This window comes from Rousettus aegyptiacus, unplaced genomic scaffold (assembly GCF_014176215.1).
Source record: "Rousettus aegyptiacus isolate mRouAeg1 unplaced genomic scaffold, mRouAeg1.p scaffold_m13_p_14, whole genome shotgun sequence".
In the NCBI taxonomy this organism is placed as follows: domain Eukaryota; kingdom Metazoa; phylum Chordata; class Mammalia; order Chiroptera; family Pteropodidae; genus Rousettus; species Rousettus aegyptiacus.
In genome coordinates, this window is record NW_023416289.1 from 40,718,460 (window position 1) to 40,741,124 (window position 22,665).

The 22,665-nt window shown below is 54.9% G+C and overlaps 2 protein-coding genes across 5 annotated transcripts; both read left to right on the forward strand.

Moving 5' to 3' along the window:
- The first annotated feature begins 119 nt into the window (after positions 1-119).
- Positions 120-9,026, forward strand: RAB4B (RAB4B, member RAS oncogene family). 3 transcript variants are annotated; one of them, XR_001599646.2, is made up of 9 exons: positions 738-911; positions 2,303-2,383; positions 2,666-2,780; positions 4,168-4,230; positions 4,309-4,463; positions 5,474-5,569; positions 5,658-5,788; positions 7,682-7,724; positions 8,641-8,750. XR_001599646.2 is itself a non-coding variant. In XM_016166798.2 (8 exons), the coding sequence occupies exons 1-7, from the start codon at positions 896-898 to the stop codon at positions 5,771-5,773; spliced, it is 642 nt and encodes a 213-aa protein (XP_016022284.1). In that variant the 5' UTR covers positions 746-895; the 3' UTR covers positions 5,774-5,788; positions 8,641-9,026. The 3 variants fall into 3 exon arrangements, 2 of the variants coding, with proteins under 2 accessions (XP_036087573.1, XP_016022284.1); XM_016166798.2 differs by lacking the exon at positions 7,682-7,724 and having other exon boundaries at positions 746-911; positions 8,641-9,026; XM_036231680.1 differs by lacking the exons at positions 5,474-5,569; positions 5,658-5,788; positions 7,682-7,724 and having other exon boundaries at positions 120-911; positions 8,641-9,026.
- Positions 9,027-10,525: 1,499 nt separating this feature from the next.
- EGLN2 (egl-9 family hypoxia inducible factor 2) lies at positions 10,526-19,474 on the forward strand. Of its 2 annotated transcripts, none has more exons than XM_016166865.2 (6): positions 10,526-10,611; positions 11,671-12,752; positions 17,602-17,721; positions 18,159-18,295; positions 18,486-18,553; positions 18,827-19,474. In XM_016166865.2, the coding sequence occupies exons 2-6, from the start codon at positions 11,913-11,915 to the stop codon at positions 18,880-18,882; spliced, it is 1,221 nt and encodes a 406-aa protein (XP_016022351.1). In that variant the 5' UTR covers positions 10,526-10,611; positions 11,671-11,912; the 3' UTR covers positions 18,883-19,474. The 2 variants fall into 2 exon arrangements, with proteins under 2 accessions (XP_016022351.1, XP_016022352.1); XM_016166866.2 differs by lacking the exon at positions 10,526-10,611 and adding an exon at positions 10,818-10,966.
- The last annotated feature ends 3,191 nt before the right edge of the window (positions 19,475-22,665 follow it).

Sequence of the window (22,665 nt, forward strand, 5' to 3'; positions counted from 1 at the left end):
CCCCAGACCCCAGGCCATGGACCTGTCTGTGACCTGTTAGGAACCCCGCCACACAGCAGGAGGTGAGTGGCTGGCTGGTGAGCAAGCAGAGCTTCATCTGCATTTGCAGCCACTCCCCAGTGCTAGCTAGCATCACCGCCTCAGCTCCACCTCAGATCATCCATCAGGCATTAGATTCTGATAGGAGCACCAGGCCGTGGTGCAAAAAGATTGGGGATCACTGTTCTAGATCTAGGGGAGGGAATGGAACTATTGGGAATGGGCCAGTCAGATTAGGAAGACATACATCACAGCAGAGGATTTTTTGGAAGATTATCTGGAAAGGAAGGTGGGAGGTTAACCTGCCCCCACCCCCTACCCCCAATTTTCATCTTTCCTGCCTTTGAGGTCAGAAGTCGCACTCGCCAGTTAAGGAGCCGCCGCTCTTTCAGGCTCGCCTCTGTTGATCCTACCCGTAAGCCCTTCTTTACATCGTATCCCCGCCTCCAAGTCCGCTGCTCCTAACCCAATGTGGAATCTCGGCTCTGCTCGGACTTCTGACCAAATCCGTTTCTCCGCTCGGCTAAGCACCTCTGTACCGCCCCTTCCCACTTGCTCCGCCAATCGCCCGTCTGGTTTCCGCCCCTTTCGACCTGCCTTCTCTCATGCCGCCAATCCACGCCTTTTGTCCCGCCCCCTGGCCTCCGAGTCCTCCAATCCCCGCCTGTGGGAAGTGTGGCCTGGTATCCCGCAGCTCTAGCGGGTCACGCCGGAGTGGGAGGTGGAGGCGGAAGTGGCGGCGCCGGCCCGGGAGTAGGAAGGAGCAGGGGCTGCAGCCGGAGTAGAGCGGCTGCCCGCCGAGGAGCAGGCGCGGCCGCGGCGCCATATTGCGGCCCTAAGCGGCCGCGACCGAGTCATGGCCGAAACTTACGGTGAGGATGGTGGGCCGAAGCTGAGGTCTGGGGTCTGGCCCCGGGGAAGATGCGGCCTGTGGGAATGGGGCGGGGCTTTATATATTAGGGGGCGGGGTCTGGTATTAGGGGCAGGGCCTATTGGATGCTGGGAGGGGTTAGTGGGTCTGAGGCTGAGCTTAATCGATTTGGGCGGAGCTTGAGGGTCTGGTTGTAGGTTTAATAGATTTCGGGCGGGATCTCAAATAGATTTGAGGGAACCAGTCATGATGGATAAGGTAGGTATTGAGGGAGAGGTTGGTCCTTAATGTGCCAGGCGGAACCTGCGTGGATGAGACTGGGCTGTCTGAATGGCAGGGGTCGAGTCTGATGGACTGTGGGATTCCTGAAGGAATGCTCCGGACCCTGGGATTGCTTTGGCTTGAGAGGTCTAGTATGGGGGTCAGGGTGAGTCGGGGGTACAATTAGGTGGGGGACTAGTGGCAAGGAGTGGGGCTTAAGCTTGAGAATAGGGGCAGGGACTTGGACAGAGAGAAGGAGGGCTTAGACAGGTGGTGGGAGGACTGGGTGCAGTAGAAAGAACACTGGTTTAGGTGTCAGAGGGAGCTGCATTCATTGAGCAGATAAAAAAAAGCATAGGGCAGCAGTTCCCAACCTTTTTGGCACCAAGGACCGGTGCTCCTATGAGAACCTAATGCCTGATGATCTGAGGTGGAGCTGAGGTGGTGATGCTAGTGCTGGGGAATAGCTACAAATATAGATAAAGCTTTGCTTGCTTGCTGTCACTCACCTTCTGTGTGATCTGCTTCCTAACAGGCCGTGGACTGGTACCTGTCCATGGCCCCTGGGGGTTGGGGACCCCTGGTACAGGGAACAAGGCAAACACTCTGAGGTGGAAACCAGCTTGTCATCTTCAGGGAATAGTCCAAAAGCCAGAGGCTGGAGTAGAGTCAGTGGGTCAGAGAGTGGTAGGAGGTGAAGTCTTGAGGGGCAAAGGCAAGATTATAGTCCTTGATAAAGTGGCTCTCAAGAGGCCTTAGCAATGTAATAGCTAAGATCTTGGACTCTGGAGCCAGTAGACCTGAATTTGAATCCCAGCTCTGCCTAGCTGGGGCAAGTCATTTAACCTTTCTGACTTCGGTTTCCTCATCTGGAAAATGGGGATAATTATTAGTATACCTCCCTCGTCAAGTTTTTCTAAGGATTAACTTAGCTATTGATGTAAGTAAAGAAATTGAGAACCGTGTCTGGTACATGGTAAGCCTTATATAAGAATTACCTGTTACTGTTACCCATTGCTTTGTTCCTGCCTGTGTCTTTCTGTCTTTATAACTGTGATGGCATCTCTGTTTCCATATTTTCCCCTGTATCTTTCCGTATGGGTTTTCCTGATTTTGGCTCCATCTATTCAGACTTCCTCTTCAAATTCCTGGTGATTGGAAGTGCAGGAACTGGCAAATCATGTCTCCTTCATCAGTTCATTGAAAATAAATGTGAGTGTCTGGGAGTGGTCTCGGGAGCACCAAATGGTGGGCACGGGCATGGCGTGGGCAAGTGGGCTGCATTTGGGGTGGGCAGGGGTAGGTAGACCTGGTCACAGGTATAACTCCAGTTTTGGCAGCCTGGTCCTCGCGTTGGTATATGCGCTTCACTAGGTCCTCCTTGAGCCTCAGTCACCGCAGCAATGAGAATGGGTTTGTACAGGCCGAAGAGGCCTTGGAGGACAGGGAATCCTCTGAGTCCTGCACCGCCTCTTCTCGCCCTCCCACTTCCAGTCAAACAGGACTCCAACCACACGATCGGCGTGGAGTTCGGATCTCGGGTAGTCAACGTGGGTGGGAAGACTGTGAAACTACAGATTTGGGACACAGCTGGCCAGGAGCGGTTTCGGTAGGTGGGCTGGGCTCCCATGGAGAGAGAGAGTTGGGGGAGGAGAGAGGAGAGAAAATGGGAGAGAGGTGTGCAGAGTCACTTAGAGACACCACGATAGGAGCAAGGAGACACTGAGAGGTCAGGCGAGGGAGAGGGACAGAGACTGCGAGTAGCAGATACATAACAGCCAAAAAAGAAGGAGTCTTGAAGAGAGGATGACAAAGACAGTGAGAAAAAAGGAGACAGAGAAATAAGCATTGTGAAGAGTGAGAGACCCAGGGAGGGCCAGCAGGTCCTAGAGAGGCTATGATAGTAAGACCCATATGGCTGGAGGGATGGAAACTTGTGCCCAGGAAAAGACCAGGCCTGGAGTAAAAGACACGGTTGAGGTGGGTATGGGTGTGAGAGGGTAGAGAGGTAAAGAGAGTGACTAAAACAGAAAGGCAAAAGGACACTTGAAAGAGATAAACTCAGAGAGGGAGAGAGAAAGAGGCACATGAGAAAGAAGAGGAGAAAGATAAAGGAAATGAGACAGAACAGAGACAGAGACGGGGAGAGTGGAACAGGTGTAGCCAGAGAGATTGAGAAATACCTCTGTGTTGTGGAGGGAGAGAGAAATGCGTAGGGCTCAGCTCACAGCAGGTTTTCAGGAAATGTCTGAGAAACGGAGACACAGAAAATCCAGTCCATGGAGAAGTGCAGTCCCTGGGCAGCACTTAGTAGCTGCTAAGTTAATGCTTGTGTTCACTGTGTGAGGCACACAAAGACCAGAGACAGAGACAGTGAAGGAGAAACAGGTGCGTGAAATGAATTGGATTTGCAGTAAGTGCTTAATAAATGCTTGGTTGGAATGATTGCGTGAGTTCCACAGGGAGCCAGACTGGTGGTGACACAGAGTTGCAGACAGTTGGCTACACTGGGAAGGGGGCCTCCCCGCAGACACAGCAGGAGAGGAAAAGCAGATATAATTGCATAGCACTTGGCCAAGACTGGGCAAAGGGGAGATGACAAAATGTTGATGAATGAATGGAAATGTAAGTGAGGAAGAGAGACCCAGAGTCAGACGTCAGACAGTCAGACAGAGAGAAATAAAAAGTTAAAGACACACCCATGAGGGAGGGAGACAGAAAGACACAGACCAATGAAAAGATACAGAAAGACAGGGACACAAAGACAGGGAGAGACTCAAACAGAGGCAGACAGACAAACAGCTAAGAGAGGCAGAGATTGAGGGAGACTGAGACTGCGAGACAGAAATCGTAGCGAGATCAGACCATGACAGGTTTTGGAGGATGGGCCAGCAGTGAAGGGGGGGCCTCCAAACCACCAGTCTTTCTCTGCAGAGGGGGGCAGTCACAGGGCAGACCCTAGCCTCGGGAGTGACTGGGTCCCTCTGGCTCCGTAGGTCGGTGACGCGGAGTTATTACCGAGGGGCAGCTGGAGCCCTGCTGGTGTACGACATCACCAGGTGGGTGTGCGGAATGGGTGGGGGTGGGGCCTGGGTGGCCCCTCTCCTTTGCCCACCTCCGTTCTTCTTTCTCTACAGCCGGGAGACTTACAACTCATTGGCTGCCTGGCTGACGGATGCCCGCACACTGGCCAGTCCCAACATCGTAGTCATCCTCTGTGGTAACAAGAAGGACCTGGACCCTGAGCGTGAGGTCACTTTCCTGGAGGCCTCCCGCTTTGCCCAGGAGAACGGTGAGGATGATGCAGTGGGCCATGCGGTGGGCCAGTGGAGGAGGGGAGCCGTCCCCCGGAGCCATGGGTCTCTAAGGCTCCTGCCCAGCAGGGTAATGTCGATGTTTAGAGGTCTGGGTTCACATCCGAGTATGGCCACATGTGCACTGTGTGACCACTCTGGTCCTCAGTTTCCTCACCTAAAGAGTGGGGGTCACAATGTTTCTGTCTCACATCTTGTGTGATGGTTAAGGGAGATAGTCCATGGGAAGCCCCAGCACCACCTGGATGAGTACTTGATGATGTTGGCTGCTAAGAAGGTTTAACCACCATGGGGAGGGAACAGGATATCAGTGTAAGGTGGAGGCTGCAAATTCTGATGGCCCTAGGGAAAAGGCTCATTTTGTGAATAAATGTGGTAAGACAGGGTAGACCTCATGTTAGTAGGCACTGACATTAGGGGAGTGGACAAGACTGACAGCCACATCAGAAGGTATGCAAGGACAAACGCGTTTAAAAACATCATGTTGGCCAAACATCTGCTGCCTTCCAGTTTGTAACCTCCAGGCTTAGAGGAGGTTTTGCCATCAGAAAGATGTGAGTTTCAGTCATGGCTCTTAATTTACTGTGAAGCCTTGATGATAGGTGGACTGTGATGGATCTAGACCTTGCTAGATGGTCCCGGGGCCACAGTGATGAAGACTATCCTGAGCCTAGCTCTCATGGGCTCACAGCCCAGAGGGGTCAAGGTTGGGCTGGGGGTGCCACAGCGGCCTAGGAGAGCCCAGATGAGGCACCTGACCCATCCTAGAAGGTCAGGGAGGACTTTCTGGAGGAGGAGATGTGTGAGCTGAGCTCTGAAGGAAGAGATAAGTGGGTACCTGGGGAGGAAGGCATTCATGACAGGGAAACAACCAGGAGTGAGGGCAAAGGTGGCGCATTGGAGGAACAGAATGAGAAGCAGCTGGTCAGGGTCAGAGTGGAGGATGGGGACTGGCCAAGGCCCTGACCTCCTGAGCGTCTGCCCTCAGAGCTAATGTTCCTGGAAACTAGCGCTCTCACAGGGGAGAACGTGGAGGAGGCTTTCCTGAAGTGTGCCCGCACCATCTTGAACAAGATCGATTCAGGTGAGGCCCCGACCAGCCGGGATGGGAGTGGAAGGCAGGGCCAAGTGGTCTCCAAGGGACTAGTCCTGACCTCTCCCCTCCCCGGCAGGCGAGCTCGACCCCGAGAGGATGGGCTCAGGCATTCAGTATGGTGATGCTTCCCTCCGCCAGCTGCGGCAGCCTCGGAGTGCCCAGGCGGTGGCCCCTCAGCCCTGTGGCTGCTGAGACCTGCGGTGCCAGGTGGGATACTGGGGCCTCAAAGACTGCAGGGGGGTCTCCTGACAAGGGACCAGAGACAGAGACAAGTAAAGGAGAGATGACAAAATAAACAGGGAGAAAGATGCAGAAACACTTGAGTTAAAGTAGCCATCTTTCTGGCCATGGCGAAGTCCTTTCCGTCCCACTGCCAGCTCTCTGCCCTGGATCTCTGACCCTCCTATTCATGATTTATCAAATATTTATCTAGTGTCTGCTGTGTACCAGGCCCTGTGCAAGTCACTGGTGAAACACAAAAATCCCTGCCCTCAAGGAGCAGACAAACAAGATACATCAGAAAATTATGTATTAGTTAGGGAAATAAGAGCTATGGAGAAAAATAAGGCTAGGCAAGGAGGGGTGGAGAGGTGGAGGAGTGGAATTTTAAACAGGATGGTGAGGCAAGGCCTGCTGAGAAGGTGACATTTGAGCATGGTATGTGCAGGCTGTGGGAGTGGAGGGAAGCAGATCAGGGCCAGGTGGGCCGTGGGGCAGACTCTGGGTTATACCCTGGGTTGGGGGCCATAGGAGGGCTCTAAGCAAGAGGATGGCATCTGATTCAGATGTTTACGGAGTCTCTCTGACTTCATATGGGGCTAGGAGGTGGCTGTGAGGGGTAGGGGTAGTTGCTGGGAGACCAGTGAGGAGGTTACTGCAAAGTCAAAGTCAAAGACGGTGTTGGACAAAACCATGGTGAAGGCAGAGGAGGAGTTGAAAAGTGGGTAGGTTCTGTATCCTCCCTGGTTTCTGTCTCTAGTTACGTCCCCCCTTGATGTAACCACTGGGTCTTTCTAAAGCACAAATTTGATCCCATCCCTCCCCTGTTTAAAACTATTCATGGCTCTCAGGGTCCATAGGACGCAGCTGATGCACCTCAGCCTGGTGCTGGGCTCTTCAGGGGCCAGCCCCGGCCAGCCTCACCTGCCTCAGCTTTCATCTCTTCCCACCTGTCAGGCCGCTGCAGCCACACCGAAGTTCTGTCTGTTTCTTTGAGTCTTTGCACATGCTGTTCCCTCTGCCAGGAATATAGTTCCTTCCCTCTCTTCCCTGGTAGCCTCCTCCCCCTCCTTCGGGAAGCCTTGTTTGTTCCAAACTCCTGGACAGGCTTGCAAGATACTATAGGATTTGGTCCTGTCCACACCTCCCTGGGGGTGCGAATGCCTTCCCAGTTCTTTTCCCCTCTGTGCCTCATGCTCCCCCCTTTCCCCCAGCTACTGGCAACTCCGGGGCAGCTGTGGTGCAAGGGGGTTAGACTTCGGATATACTTTGAAGGCAGAGTCAACATGATTTTCTGATGAATGGGTGTGGAAGTTGAGAGAGAGGACTCCCCGGTGAGTTCTTTGGGTGGTGCTCTTTTTTCTTTCCAGGTCTTTCTATCTGCTATGCTTTGGCTGGGTGTGCCTGTGCTCCTGCTTCCTTTCTTTCACCAACTCCCACTCATCATCTGGTCTCTGCTAACAGGACTTTCCCGCAGGAATCTTTATCCCAGGCAGGGTCACTCCCTCTTGCTAGGTGGTCTCAGAACTGCCCCCTGTTTTTTTAAAGTGCTCAACACTGTATACTGGTTATTATTTGCCCAGCGTTTGTCTTCCCCATCTGAGAAGCAAAGGAGGCGACAGATTACAGACATAGAGCCAGGCTGCCTGCGTTTGAATTCCACCTCTGTCACTTTACAGCTAGGTGACTCTGGGCAAATTATTTAACCTTTCTGGGCATTGGTTTCTTCAATAATAATACCTGCCTTATGTGGATGTTGAGAAGATAAATAATTCATGTAAAGTGCTTAGAACAGGGACTGACACTTAGTGAAGACTCATAAATAAGGGCTATTTATTATTTTTCTCCTTTTTATCCATTTTTAAAACTCTGGCTGTGCAGAAAAGGATGGATGTGTACTCTTCGCCCCAAGGCTTAGCACAAGGTCTGTTCAGGGTTTGCCCTCAGGGAATCAAATATAAAAGGATGATGTTTGTTCAAACTTAGTTGACTGCAGTCTGTGGGAGGACACATATATTGATCTAATACTGTCACACATGTATGTATAAAATTGAAACACGTTTTCCTAGCACTAATATTTTTTTTAAAAATCGAGGTGAAATTCACATAACATAAATCTAGCCATTTTAAAGCATATAATTCAATGATTTAGTACATTCACAAGATTGTGCAACCACCACCTCTGTCTAGCTCCAAAACATTTCATTGCCTTAAAAGGAAATCCCACTTCTTATCCCCCAGCCTCTGGCACCCACTCATCTGTTTCTGCCTCTGTGGACCAATATTCTTACATACAGTCCAGTCTGATATTTTCTATGTATTCTGTTTTCTGTTTCAATAGAAGATTGGCCAAGGCCCACCAAACTGATTTCCCAACCCACTAATGCAGTGCCACACATTGAAATCACCTGGAGAGGTTTAAAAACTGGTGTACGGGGCTCACCCCAGAAATTTTGGGATTTCTAGAAGCTCCCAAGTAATGCTATCTGCAGCAAAGCAAGAACCGTTAACCGAATATGTCTCCTTGGTTTGGAAAACCCTGGAATGAGACCTGGAAGTGACACAGAGTGACAAAAGTGGGGTAGAGTGACACAGAGGTACTAAGGTGGGGACATGAAATTTAAACACTGAGATGCCTCTCTACAGACTCAGGGAGATACCCTCAGAGAAAGCGCCCCAAATTACATGTAGACGAGAAACAGAAAGTCAGACAGACTGTAGAAACTGGGTGTGGATGGATGGATACAGATAGGAGGGCAGGAAGATACCCAGAAATGAGATGGACATACTAGCTGGACAGAGTCAGTATCCTTCCCATTCATCACACACTTTTCTTTCAGCTCACCTGTTCTCCAGGACCAGCCCTGCCCTTCTGGCTGGGGCCCAGACCCAGGCCCCGGGAGGCCAAGCCCCTCACCTGCCCTGGCTCCCTGAGAAGCTGCCCCGCCACCTGTCCCCCGTTCCCTGGCCTGGTGGGGCCTGGCTGAGGGGCAAGACTGAGCCACGAGGGAAGGGGGAATCCATACCTGCTGCTGCTTCCTCTGTCTTGGCTAAACCCTGTTTGTCCTGAACCCCTAGCCATTCATTCTCTAAGAGTTCCCAAAGCCTGAGACCAGGGCCATTTGGCCCCAGCTCCCCTGGCCCTGCCATTGTGAGTACGAGTTATTTATTACCTGGAGGCCTGCCCTACCCCGCCCCACCCACATAAAGCATTGTTTACACCTTTGTCTTGGTCTCTGTCATTTTAGGATGGCCAGGAGGGAGGGGAGACAGAATCATGTGTCATGATGTTTGGGGCCATGTTTATGGGTTGGACATAGTTTGGGGTACACCACGTAAGTAAGAATCATGTGTCATGATGTTTGGGGCCATGTTTATGGGTTGGACGTGGTGTGGGGGTACACCATGACTCTGTGACTCAGGTGCCTGTTGTAGGGGGAGTCTGTCACTGTGCACATTTTGTGTGCTGGAGGCTCATGTATGTAACAGTGATGTTCTTGTTTGTCATGTGAGTGATGGTATCTAGGAATGTGTGCAGCTTGTGTGTGACACTGTTGTTTCTGAAGACTCTGTGTCCTTGCTGATTGTATCTGTGAGGGACACCAAACAACATGAATAAGAAATCTGGCCTGTGGGTGATACCTATGCATGTCTGATGCCTGAAAGTCCCAGGCAGTGTCTGACTATTGGATGTGAGACTGCATATGTACCTCTTAAGTCCGTGTGTGTTTTGATGTAAATTTGGCTCCTTTGACACACCTTTGTGGGACCATGAACGCTGTGTGTGTCCCTAAGTACTGTATGGGCCTTTGTGCAACTCTGACTCACTTGCATACTGGAGACCAGTGTATATATTACCTTGTGACCCGGTGAACCTGCTGACACCGCACGTGCTCTGCCAGGGACAGGTAGCCCCCTCCGGACATTCCCAACTGCTTTGTTACCCCCAAGTCAGCCTTAACCCTCCATTGGGAGGCTTGAGACCCCCCCTCAGCCTAGGAGATGGCGGAGGGGGCGGGACATTTAAATAATTCATCTGTATCGTCCTCCCAGGCCCAGCCGCCCAAAATGTTCTTAAAGACGGGAGGCTGTCATGCAAATGTCTTCTCTGCGTAGCATTCTTGGGTTGCTTTATTCCAACTCCCACAATTCTCCCGAGGAGACAAAGGCAGAGTTGGTCATGATAAGTCTGCACATCCCTTCAAGACCGCTCTAGAAGACGTTCCGCACTTCCTCCGTTATAAAAAGGCCTTATGCAAATTATCACTTACGTGTTAATTTACATATATTTCCCAATTTCGTCGACATTTCTCAATATCTCATCCCTATTCTTGGGCAGTGAGAAGGCGGAGCTGTCCATGTAAACGATTCCGAACGTCTGCATGACACGCCCCTACCCCGCCACTCATTCGCTGCCTTCTCGGCTCAGGGGGTGGGCTCGTCCATGTAAATAGCCTTATCTGCATATCTCTTCCACACTGCTTGGTATAATGAGCGCAGGAACTGCCCCTCCCTAATGTCCAACCTTTTCTGCTTTTCTGCTCTCGCGCAAGGGGGGCGGAGTGTATAATGCAAATGACCCTCGTGTCAGCCGGCCCACCTCGCCTTCTGAGGGGGTTTGTTCTGAACGTCCTCGCTCCGCCCCATGCGGCTCGCGCCTGCGCACTGCCTCCTCCGTCCGGGCGCGGTCACGTACCCACCGGGCGAGGCGGGGGCGGAGCGCCGGGGGTGGTGGGGGCGGGGTATGGCGCGCTGTGCTTCGCTGGGAGGCTGGCACAAACGGCGGCGCCGGGGCCGGAGGAAAAAGCTCGGTGAGGAGAGCGCGGGGAGGGAAGGGGACGGGCGGAGAGGGCACTCGGGTCGGGGCGCGGGCCGGGCAGGGTGTGGAGACGCACGCTGGGCCCGCGGTGGCGGAGGGTGGCGACCCTGGGGGAGGGGGTGGGGCGTGGGGGAGGGATTGCGCGAGAGCACGTCGAATGCCAGCCGTTGCAGGGGTTGGGGTGGCAGCCGGGAGCGCGCGCCGGGCGGAGGGGGAGGGGAGCGGGCCCGGGTCCCAGCGGTCTCTAGGCCGTGCTTCTGTCGCTTGCTGCGCCCCGATGGGGGTCTCAGGGCCCGCACCAAAGGGAATTGGCAGGGGGGTGCTTTTTTCCATCGTCCTGTCCCCAAGTACGTGAAATCCCCTCCGCCCTTCCCTCTGTCGCTGTGGACTCTCCTCCCGTGGCTCCCTTCCGTCCGTCTGTCTGTCTCAGTACCTCCCTTCCGTCTGGGTGTGTGTCAGCCCCCAACAGGCTTCCTCCCATTGGGCTCAGGTCGACCCCTTCACCCTGGTCTGTCCGGCTGTCTCAGGCCCTCCCAGCTTTTCTCTGGTTTGTTTTTCTGTCTCTGTCCCCCCACCCCCAGCCTCTTGTTCTCTTTGTCTCTGGACTCCCCATTTTTCTCTCTCTGCGGACCCCCCCTCCACATTCTTTCTGTGTCTCTCCGGAACACCCAAGTAGATCACCCCTATTTGTCTCTGACTCTATCCTACTCCCCACTCCTCCACCGTTTTTTTCTACTTCAGGCCCTTTCCTCTTTTCTGTTTGTCTGTCGGTCTCTGAGGATGCTCTCTCTCCTAGCTTCCACCGCAGTCCTTTGTTTTGGGTAGATTTTTACCCAGCCTAACTCCTCCAGCCACCTACCTCACTGACTCTTGTCTGTCAGTGATTTTTCCCCTAAACTCCCAAGGTCTTCTCCTGCACTTGGCTCAGGTTTTGGGATCTCTGTAGCCAAGTCCGTTTGCCTTTCTGCTGCCTCTCCACCCCTCACCCTGTTCCCCAGTAAGCCTGCCTGACCCTGACTCCTCTCACATCCCTTTTTCTTTCCTTCTCCAGCTACCTTCCTGATAGGTCCCTTCCTGAGCTCCTAGGGACAGCAGAGGATTTGGGGACCAGTGAGCACCCCCAGGGCACAAGAAGAGCCTCTGCCACCTGCCGTGCCTCACCCTGCCCCACATCAGGCCCGGCCACCCAGGCCCTCAGCTGCATCAAGTGGAGGAGGAGGTGGCAGCGGAGGAGGGTGGCACCATGGGCCCGGGCCGTGCCCTCCATGCCCGGGGGATGAAGACGCTGCTGCCATGGACAGCCCGTGCCAGCCGCAGCCCCTGAGTCAGGCTCTCCCTCAGTTGCCAGGTTCTGTGTCAGAGCCTTTGGAGCCTGGCCGGTCCAGGATGGGGGTGGAGAGGTACCTACCGTGTTCCCTGTTATCCTCCTACCACCGTCCAGGATGTCCAGAAGTGCCTGCTGAGGCCTCACCGGGGAGTGGGACCTCCAGAGCCACAGCCACTTCCACCACAGCCAGTCCCCTGTTGGAGGGCTTCGGTGGGCAGGATGGTGGCGAACTGCGGCCACTGGAGAGTGAGGGTGCTGCAGCACTGGTCACCAAGGGATGCCAGCGACTAGCAGCTCAGGGTGCCCACCCTGAGGCCCCCAAACGAAAATGGGCAGAAGATGGTGGGGATGCTCCCGCACCCAGCAAGCGGCCCTGGGCCAGGCAGGAGAACCAGGAGGGGGAGGGGGAGGGTGGCATGGGCTGCAGTAGTGGCCACGGTGAGGCTAACGCCAATCTGAGGGAGGAGGAGCTGCCCGCTGCACCTGAGCGCCTGGCCCTAGACTATATTGTGCCCTGCATGAGGTACTACGGCATCTGTGTCAAGGACAGCTTCCTGGGGGCGGCACTGGGCAGCTGCGTGCTGGCCGAGGTGGAGGCCCTGAAGCGGGGCGGGCGCCTGCGTGACGGGCAGCTAGTGAGCCAGCGGGCTATCCCGCCACGCAGCATCCGCGGGGACCAGATTGCCTGGGTGGAAGGCCATGAGCCAGGCTGCCGAAGCATTGGGGCCCTCATGGCCCACGTGGATGCTGTGATCCGGCACTGTGCTGGGCGGCTGGGCGGCTACATCATCAACGGGCGCACCAAGGTAAGGCTTCCCATCACAAGTTCGTTAGATGCCTCGTGCTCTCAGCACCAGTGGGTTTGAAGACAGGTCTCTGGGGTCGCAGAAGGGTTTAGGCACCTTCAGTGGAGGGAGTGTTGGAGTTTGCTTTGGGCTCTCACTCCCTGTGTGCTCTTGGCCTTAGTTTGTGCACCTGTAAACCAGGGGTTCGACCTATAGCCACAGTGCCTTTTGACCTTGCCAGGGATCCCCTTGAAGAACCTGAGGACATGGGCTGACATTCATAGCCCTATACCTCTGCATGGGCCATGGTGGGTTTCACAGATCCCTGATGTCTGTTCATGAGCCAAGACCAAGAACAGGTTACATAGGCAGGCATATATTTCTGCCTCCATCTGCCCATCTACACTTGCCTGTCTTGTTATTTATCCTTCCCTGTTCACCCATCTTTCCATTCTTGTCTGCTGGCTTGTGTGTTTAGTCCATCCTGTCCCTTATCTATTTCTGGCCTGTCCATTTGGTTTCCCAGGCAGGAGAACCAGGAGATGGAGGGGAGATGATGGCAGTGGTGGGGCCAATGCCAGGCTGAGGGAGGTGGTGCTGCTGCTGGACCACACCGCCCTGTATGCCCTACCATGGCATCTGCTTCAAGGACAGCTTCCTGGGTGTCCTTCCATTGCATGGCTGTGTTACCTGAGCTGGAGGTCCTGTCCCCATCTTCCTCATTCCTCCCCACTTTAGTTTCTATTCTCTATCCTTTCTTGTCTGTTCAGCTCTGATCTGTTCCCTTGATTCTCTCTGCTTTTGTGTCTCTTGTTGCTTTAGAGTAATAGTGATTAATCTTTCATTGGAATGTCAGCCTTTTTGAGAATTTGCCATTTTGCGGCCCTTTTATAAGAAAAATGCTGATTTGATTGTATTTGTGGGCCGTTGTCAGGGCTTCCGGGGCCTCCAGTTGCCCATTCAAGAACCTGGGTCAGGAGCCCTGCACAGGACAATGGTCCACAGGGCCTTTCCGGCGTGCTGACACGATGGTATCCTTCATGGAGGGGTGTGAGGGCCCTAGCCATGAGGCCAAGGCTCGGTGGTGTGTGAACGGGCCCTGTAGGGAGTGCCTGCTGCACAACACCATGACGCCTGGTCAATGCCACCGTCCCTGTTCAGCCCTTCAGTCATGAGGTTATGCTCCTGATATCCCCTCCGTCCTTTCTCAGATCCCACCTCAGGTTCTGCCTCTGCAGCTTCCCTCTCAGGCTGGAGCTGGCTCAGGGACCAGAGCTCCCCTGGAGCTGAGGCCAATATCTTCCCCACCCCAGCCAGAACTTGGTCCTATTTCTCTCTCTCTCTCTCCTGTTACTTGATAGCTGGAGAGCCAGAGGGGGCCCCTCCCTGGGCTCGGCTCCTGTGCAGGCAGGAGAGAGTAGTGGGAGACTCCCTGGCTACAGGGTGCTCAACACCTTCACCCGAGGGTCCTTGTAGGAGAGAGGTTGGGGTTAGACCACAGTAGCTGAGTGGCCCAGGGCAGGACGCTTCTCTGAGCCTCAGTTTGCTCATCCACAGGATAGGAAAATGGAGTTAAGTCCTCAGCTAGTCTGTGGCCATTTTCGGGAGGGGAGAGGTGGGTAGAGGGGGCAGATCTCTTCCCCTTTGGTGCCTTGGATGTAGTTGGGGACAGGGCCCTGGCTAGGATTTGGGGGAGAGGGACTTTTTCAGCCCTGGGTGACCCCTGTTGCCCTGGGAGATAAGCCAGGCTGGGCTGAGATGGGAGAAGAGGGGTCACCTTAGTCACTGGAGTCCCTCCCAGACCCTCCTTGCCCCCAGTGAGACAGCAACTCCAGGCTTTCCCACCTTCAAAAGGCAACATCTGGACTCCCTCCTCAGGCTTTGCTGTAAGACTGTGGGGTGCTGGGCTGGGTAGCCACTGTGGTCGTGGGGGCATGGACCACCAGCATGGCTAGGGCCAGCAAGAAGCTCATTCCTAGTGGAGCTCCTGTGTTCTCCTGCCTTCCTTCCTCTGCTCAGTTGGCTTTTAGCTGGGAGAGAGGTGACTGGGTATCAAGGATTACCATGGGGGACTCCAGGGGTTGGTGGGCTTGGTTTGCTCCCTTAAGAGCAGCTTGGAGGTGGGGCCTGATGTCATTGGCTCAGTGCCCAGCTTCTAGGGGTGTGTATGTGTATGTGTGTTTGGGGGAGGTGGCGGGTAGTGGGGCTCTTGGCACATTGTCACCAATAGCCTTTAACGTTTAGTTTCCTGGCTCTAATCCTGGCTGCCCCTTCCCTGAGGTGGAAGGGTAAGGAACAAGTGTCCATGTTTCCATGTCACCCTGCCTGTTGTCCCTTTCCCTTGTTGTGGAGGAAGTAGCTGCTTTCCTGGGGCCAGAGTACACTTCCACCCTCCACTCCCCATGGCATGTGTGTGTGGGAAGGGAGGGGCGGTGGGGTGGGGGACAAAGAGTGGAGCCTTAAAGGGGCTGTTTCTGTGCCCAGCCTTCATGCATGAGTCCCACTCCATACCGGACTGCAGAGTACAGCCCTGCTGCGCGGTGCAAGGGCGCACAGGGCAGAATGGAATGGAAGCCCTGAGGCCCAGGAGAGTGCTTTCAGTCAGCAGCTATGCCTGGGCACTAGGGAGACAGACCTGGCCCCAGGGGCTTTCATGGTGCTGCCTTTGGTCCAGTACTGGGTAAACAAGTACCTATGCAGATTTCACACTGAGAGGTGGAGTGGAAAACCAGCGTAGGTGTCTCCAGCTAGAGTACTCACGGTGCCCCTTAACCTGACACCCAAAGAACAAGGGGACCAGGGGCAAGAGTGTTCCATGCCTGTGCAAAGGCCTTGGGGATGAGCTTGGCCTGGTCCGAGAACAGGCCCAAGAGGCTGGATAGGAGTGATGAGGATCAGAGATGAAGTTGGTGCACTTGGAGGCGGAGGTCGGGAGTTTGTATTTTGTAATTTTTCAGGTTGCAGTAGGTTTCCGGCTGCTGTATGGGGCTGGATTGTGGGGGAAGAGATTGCAGCACTGGACCCTTCTCCACCCCCTCCTTTTGCACAACCAGCAAAATCTCTGCTTAGATTCTAACTGGAGAGGCTTTGCCTGTCCCTAATCAGTGACTCACAGATTCCAGGCCACCTGGGCCCACAGCCATGTTCTTTTCCTCCCAGCTAGGAGCTCAGAGTGCTGACCCATCTGTAGGAGTGTGCAGTGCAGAGGAGGTGCTCCTTCTGAACCGGGGGGAGTGGGGGCCTGCTCACTGACTGTGCCCTAATCCTGCAGAGAAAAGTGTGCTTGCCACTGCCGGGTGGCCTTACCTGGCGGCAGCTCTCCTGGCTTCTTTCCCAGGGCAGGTGCTGTGGTGGATCAGGTGCACATGTTTAATGCAGAGCGGTTTACATCCATGCTAGGGGTTGGGGTGAGCCCTGGGCGTGATGTGTCGGGAGGAGGCTGAGGGATGGAGTCAACCTGGCTTGCTACAGGGTACTCAGCAAGCCTGTTTTGGCCTCAGACACTGATCTTTCTGATCAGGGATGTTTATCTTAGGGCTGTCTTGCCAGGCTGTGGCCAACAGTTATAGCCGAGTGATAGTGGGGAACAGCAGCTGGCAGTCTGGCCTGACATCACTGTGAATCCAGGGGTCAGGACACATGGTGCCTAGCGGGGGAGGAGCTGGAGAGTCTTCATGCCAGTGCTCCCCCATTTGCCTCCCCAGCTTTCCCAGTGGCTTGGGCGGAGAGTAGGACAGGGACTTCTTTTTTAATGTCATTTCAGCCTGTGCTTTTTTGGCTCTCTGTCATGAGCAGACACCATGCTGTGTGCTTTCCCAGACATTTGTATCTTGTTCAGTTCCTATAACAACCTGTGAAGTAGGTGTCAGCTCCATTTTGTGGAGGAGGAACCTGAGACAGGAAGTAAAGTCACTCCCTGAAGACATAGCTTGTGTGGCAGCTCTAAATCTTGAACCTGGGAGTTAGGTTTGTTGGAACACCTGGGCCCTTTTCCTCACACTACTTTTCTGTCAGCTCCTTGATGAGAAACAGGCCGAGTGGTGGGGCCCAGGCCTCAGCGAGGTCAGGGCTGGCCAGGGCAGTCCCAAAGGACAGGAGACGAGAATCTGTGGCTAGACCCGTACACACAGAAGCTGGAATGAGTCTGGTCAGATCTGTGTGGTCAAGAACTTCCACAGTTAATCTTTCAGCGGGGTTAATGCCACTGCTGTAGACAGAGGTGCTTTTTTAGCCTCATTTTACAGACGAGGCTTTTGAGGCAGGTAATGGGATTATCCAGGGCTACCCAGTTATTCTTGGAGTTGGGATTAGATCTCAGGTTCTAGTCACACTCTTTAGTTTTGGTACCTGTTCAGATGTGTAAGAGACATAATTTACTTACACATCTTTTTGGTCATGGGCCACGGTTCTCGACATGGCCGTGCATTAGAATTAACTGGGGAACCTTGAAAAATTCCAGTCTTCAGTGGAGGCAAAGGATATGAGAACCTCTGAGGGCGAGAGCCCCTGGTATAGGGCAGTGAGGTCACATCACTGCACGCCAGAAAACACTGCTTTTAGTCTGCTGAAATGTCTGAGAAAGGGTCAGGTTCTCTCTGGAAAATGAAACTTTCAGTTCTTCCTTGAGCTCGTGCTGGGTGCCAGGCTCTAGGGGTGGGGAGTGGGCTGTTGAGGCCGCAGAGCGGAGGTTTCTGGTGGATGGGGGCTTGGCTGAAAAGGAGGAAGTTGAGGCTGGAGTCTTTGGGGCCCAGGACACTTGAATCAGGGGAGAGGCCACGGGCTGGAGGGGTGAGAAGGAGGTAATGGCTTCTTCCCCAAATGTCCCTGCCTAGCCCAGCAAACCACCTCCATCTGTCTCTGTCTCTGCCAGGCCATGGTGGCATGTTACCCAGGCAACGGGCTGGGGTATGTGAGGCATGTTGACAATCCCCACGGCGATGGGCGCTGCATCACCTGTATCTATTACCTGAATCAGAACTGGGACGTCAAGGTAGGGTGTTGGCGTGGGGATGGAAGTGGAGTGATGTGCATCTACGCTGTTTTCTACTTCCAGCTCAGCTTCTAGCATTCTCCGTTCTTCTAAACGCATAGGGGTGGGGGTGGGGGGGATGGTGGTGGTGGTGGTGGTGGTAGTGTGTGTGGCGGGCAGTCTGCCGCCTGGCTCTTCCAGTTGACTGTGTGGTGGCAGAGCCCCCTCAAGGGAATGGTGCTGTGTGCCCAGACGCTGGCCTAATGAGCCCTCCTCTCCACTTCCTGTCTTCCTTAGTAGCTTCCTGCCCATCTCCATGGTGATGCAGACTGAGTTGTCATTCATTTTAAGAGGCTCAGTGGTGGGAGGGAGTGATGTTTGCAGCTGCAGCGCCCCCTGGTGGAGTCCTGGGGGCGAGCAATGCCAGCCTCCTGCTTCATCCTCTGGCCTGCCCTCAGGTGCACGGCGGCCTGCTGCAGATATTCCCTGAAGGCAGGCCTGTGGTAGCCAACATTGAGCCACTTTTTGACCGGCTGCTCATTTTCTGGTCTGACCGACGGAACCCACATGAGGTGAAACCAGCCTATGCCACCAGGTATGACCCATGCTTCTGGGATGTGTTCAGGTGCTTCCCTGGAGTGGCTAGGGAGTGATGTACTGAGAAGGAGTCTAGGTGGGAACTGAACCAGGCGAAGAGGGCGGGCTCCAGTGTCATTATGGGTATGATGGCTGGAATTGAAGAAGAGTGATCTCTAATCTCCCTTTGGGGCTGTTCTGGTCCCCAGGTACGCTATCACTGTCTGGTATTTTGATGCCAAGGAGCGAGCAGCAGCCAAAGACAAGTATCAGCTAGGTACCTGCCTCTCAGATGGCATCTCCTCCCTCAGGTCCTTCCTGTTCCTCTCTAGGCCTCAAGCCACCTCACCCACTTATGTCAGTCTCTTATTAAATCCTGCCACGTTTTTCCTCACCTCTGCCCAACCTTCCCTCAACAGCCACTCTCCTGTACCCCCAGCATGCGCCCCATCTCTTCTGGTCTTCTCCCCCTCCTTGCCAGCTTTTCCTTGGCCTCTTTGTCTCTTCCCTGATGACTCACTATCTCTTGTTTCCCTCCCTTCCCCCACAGCATTGGGACAGAAAGGTGTTCAAGTACCTGTATCTCAGCCAAGTACACCCACCTAGTGGCCAGCTGGAGCCGCGTGGACAGACAGCTTCCCTTGACGTCAGGAGAGCCCCCGGCCCACGCCGCCCAACCAGCAGCCAGCCAGTCTCGGTGCCTACTCCTTCCCCACCGTAGCTGCTGCTTCCGGCTTGGCCTCTGTCCTGCCTGGTGTGGAGGGCTCCCTCAGTTACTGAGGACCAAGGAGGAGAGACCTGTGCTGCCCTGTGATGGGGGCTGGGACTGTGACTTGGGCAGGGGCCAGTGTTGGGAGCTACCATTACTGGAGCTAGGAGCCTGTGTCCTGCCTTGTCTGGTCGTGCCCCTTCCAGGTTTGGAGAGCTGGAAGTAGATATTGGCCACCTCTCACCAAGATGCAGGAGTTGGGGTTGAGGTGAGTCCTGGCCTCTTGCTGGCAAAGATTTGTTGGAGGGAAGAGTATCCCCAAGCCCCCCACTCCTCCAGCCTGGAATGTGAAGTGACTCCCAAACCCTTTGGCCATGGCACCTTTTGGACTAGGCTGCCGCTGCTTGGGCAGGATAAAAGGCCCTGGGAGGAGCACAGGCATGGAAGTCCTGTCAGCCAAGAAATAAAAGTTTACCTCAGAGCTGCACACATCTGACTCCCTCTCTTCTTCTAGCTAAGGAGATGCCTCCATCTACAGTTCAGGGACTTTATCAACCAAAGGGGTAAGGAGGTCTGATAGTGTGAGCAGAGGATGGTGAGCCTGACCTCAGCAGGCCACCAGGCAGAGCTGGAAGGCTGGGGGCACGTTTCCCAGTCCAGTGCATTCCGGGGTTAGGTGTGTATTGGCGAGGCTCATAGGGAGCACATGGAACCACTGCAGGATGGTGGTGAAGAAGAAGGTCTTCGATGGGGCCAGGCCTGCGCCCAAGCACATCCACTCTTCTGGGGACAGAAATGGAGGATGAGAACCCCATGTTCCCTAGGGCCTGCCCAGGCCGGCCACCACCCTTCCTGGGCCAGACCTGAGGAGAAGGGCATGAAGGCATCCTTGCTCTGGAACGGGCCCTTGTTGTCTATGAAGTAGGGGTTGAAGCAATCCAGGTCCTTGGATTGGGTCCCAGTGTGCAGATAGAAGCAGGAATCACGAAGGTGCCCTGAGGGGTGTGCAGGGGTCACCCACGAACTCAACAGGACCTTTCACCCATCCAAGACCCATTTAGAAGCCACCAGGAAGGTGGGCCTTATTTCTTGCTCTCAGCATTGTGTATGCTCATACCTGCTGATTTTGGTTAAAAGGTGCTCCTGGCCCGTGTGCAGAGTTCCCAGGCTCACTGGGCACCTTGGACAGAAAGTGGCCACATGAGTGTAGCGGGTTAGGGCATGTGGGTCATTCTTTGCCTGCAGACAGAGGAGATGGGTGCCATCACGTACCAGGCACCTCCTTACAGGCAGCTTGGGTAGAGTTTAGGGTAGCAGGGGCCTGCACCTCATACGTCTGCTCAAGGAAGCAGTCAGAGGCTCCCAAGGCTGCGGCGTCTGCTCAAAGACAAGACCTGAAGCTCCGTAAAGCAGGAAAATTTGCTGGTGTGGGCCTGAAAGCCAGCCCCAGAGGGAGGGGAGAATGTACATCTGGGGGGCCAGGATCTCAATAGAACCTTGAAAAAGACCACTAGTTTCCTTAACTGGAGACTGGACCAGGGCTTTGATGTTAAAAGTTCTAGAACAATTTCATTCCAAGACTGTCCCATTCTAATCCACTCTAGGTGGGTCTAGAGCTCAGAATTTGGCATAGGTCGGGCTCACAAGAAAAGGATGGAACCAGCTCTCCTCTCCCCATCTGGAACTCACAATGCAAAAGTAATTGAAGTTCAGAAGCCTAGGAACTCCGGGTCCTTATAGCCATGGCGGTTCCCGAAGATAACATTAGATACTGATTTATCTAGTGGTCTTCAGTGGTCGAACGGGGCTCCTGGGAGTAGGAACAGGTTGAGGTCCTAATGCTGTTACTCTTGGGCTTACTGGCTTTGTTCCACCCAAACGCTTTCCCACCTGGTCTATGTGCCAACCCACACCAGGCCCCACCTCCTTTCTCCAGCAGGCCCACCAATGGCTTGAAATTCGCCAAGCAGACAAGCTGCTTCCTCCAGGACGCGCCCCTGGATGGTCCGCGTATCCAAACCGAACTCCTTACGCACTACAAGTGTAAATGCGCAGCGTCCTCTGGCGCGGCCGGTTGGAAAACAGGGTGCCTGAGTTGGGGCAGAGAAGGGAGCGGGCTGGGAGTTGGCCACGCCTCCAGGAAGGGTCCAGGTGCGGATGCGGACGCGGACGCCTACTCGACTTCCTCGCAACCCTTTGTCCTGTTGCTTTTCCAGACTTCTTGGTCGCCATCCCAGCCTTTTCGGCCCTCTTCACACATTGGCCCCACCTCAGCTGGCCCCGCCCCTGACCAGCGCTTGCTCTCTCGACTTTGACTCTTAGGCTCTTCTCTTGACTGCTCGAGGAACCAGACACCCCAACTCATTCTACACTTCATCTCCGCCCCACCTCGCAGTTTGTGCTCCTTAGGGTTGGTTCTCTATTAGGCCCCGCCCCATTTCCCTCGCCCCGGGCCTTTACTGCCTAAACCAGTTGCCCAGTCCCGCCCTTCCGCCGCCCCGGCCTCCTCACTTCCGCGTGCGAAGCCTTCAAATACTGCAGTGGCCCCGCGGCCGGAGAAGGCATCGCCTGCTGCACCGATGCCTCCCGCAGTGCTGCGTAGCCGCACAGCCGCACAGCACCACAGCAGGGTGCGGGCCCCAGCGGCCAGAGCTACACAGGCCGGTGCTCAGCGGGTCCCTGTTGGGGCGCCCGACCCGCTTCCACCGAGACTCCAGATCCCCGCCCCTGTCGCCCTTCTGGCCAGGGAGTTCTTGTCTCAGCCCCATTCCAGGCCCAGGAGTTCAGATCCCCAGCTCCTTCCCCCCTTAGACCCAGGAGTCCAGGCTCCCGCTTCCCTCAGGATGTACAAACGCAAGTCCCCAGCTACCTTCACCTTCAGAACTAGGCGTCTGGTTAGTACTTAGACAGCCTTGAACTAGGAGTGTAGATCCCTCTGCTCCCCTTCCCCAGCGCCCCAGGACTGCTCACCTCAGGCTCTCCTTCATCAGGTCCCAGGAACGGACGTTGGGGATGGGGCAGCGGGACTCCACTTTGAACCAGAAGCTCAGGCCCACTGCCCCTCTGCCCTCCAGATCTGACTTCTCATAACACCGTCCCCCACCCTCCATCCCACCCCTACTCCCCTCTTCCTGACCCAGCCAGTCTCCTTTTCCAGAATGCAGGACTCCAGGTCCCTCATCCTTCCTAGGACTAGTGGAACCCTCAGCTGTCTTCATTCAGAGAACTGGGAGTTCCAGCCCCCAGCCCCAGCTCCAGGAATGCAGAATTCTGACCCCTCAACCCCTGTCGGGGCTACCTCCATGAGTGCACTGTCTAGGTGTCTGGGCTCCAGCTGCAGCCGGTTTTCTCTGGGTTCCCCGCAGCGAGAGAAGCATGGGCGGGGGTGGTGGGGTAGGGTGTGTGTGTGTGGGGGGGGGGCCTGCCTCTGAGTGCCATGAGCACCCCATCCCCAGCTGCCTAGGGCCAGCGGCAGGAGCAACAACAGCAGTGCTGGGATTCCTGTGGTCATCCTTTCCTTGATCCTCCATGCCTGCACCTCTTCCCGTTTGCCTCTGTTTTATTCCCTTGGGGCCTTGGAGCAGGGGCGGAGACCCAGAATGGGAGGGGTGGGTGTCATTCCCCAGATCCCCCAACCCAAGGTCGCCCTGCCCTTTAGTCCTAGCACTGCAGTGCCTGAC

What these genes read in the sequence shown, in the direction of transcription:
- RAB4B (XM_036231680.1), top strand. An exon ending in TCAGTTCATTGAAAATAAAT is followed by an intron (nt 2,384 to 2,665) that starts GTGAGTGTCTGG and finishes TCCCACTTCCAG; the next exon opens with TCAAACAGGACTCCAACCAC. An exon ending in GCTGGCCAGGAGCGGTTTCG is followed by an intron (nt 2,781 to 4,167) that starts GTAGGTGGGCTG and finishes CTGGCTCCGTAG; the next exon opens with GTCGGTGACGCGGAGTTATT.
- EGLN2 (XM_016166865.2), top strand. Translation starts at nt 11,913, where the DNA reads ATGGACAGCCCGTGCCAGCCGCAGCCCCTGAGTCAGGCTCTCCCTCAG. An exon ending in TCATCAACGGGCGCACCAAG is followed by an intron (nt 12,753 to 17,601) that starts GTAAGGCTTCCC and finishes TGTCTCTGCCAG; the next exon opens with GCCATGGTGGCATGTTACCC. An exon ending in AAACCAGCCTATGCCACCAG is followed by an intron (nt 18,296 to 18,485) that starts GTATGACCCATG and finishes TCTGGTCCCCAG; the next exon opens with GTACGCTATCACTGTCTGGT.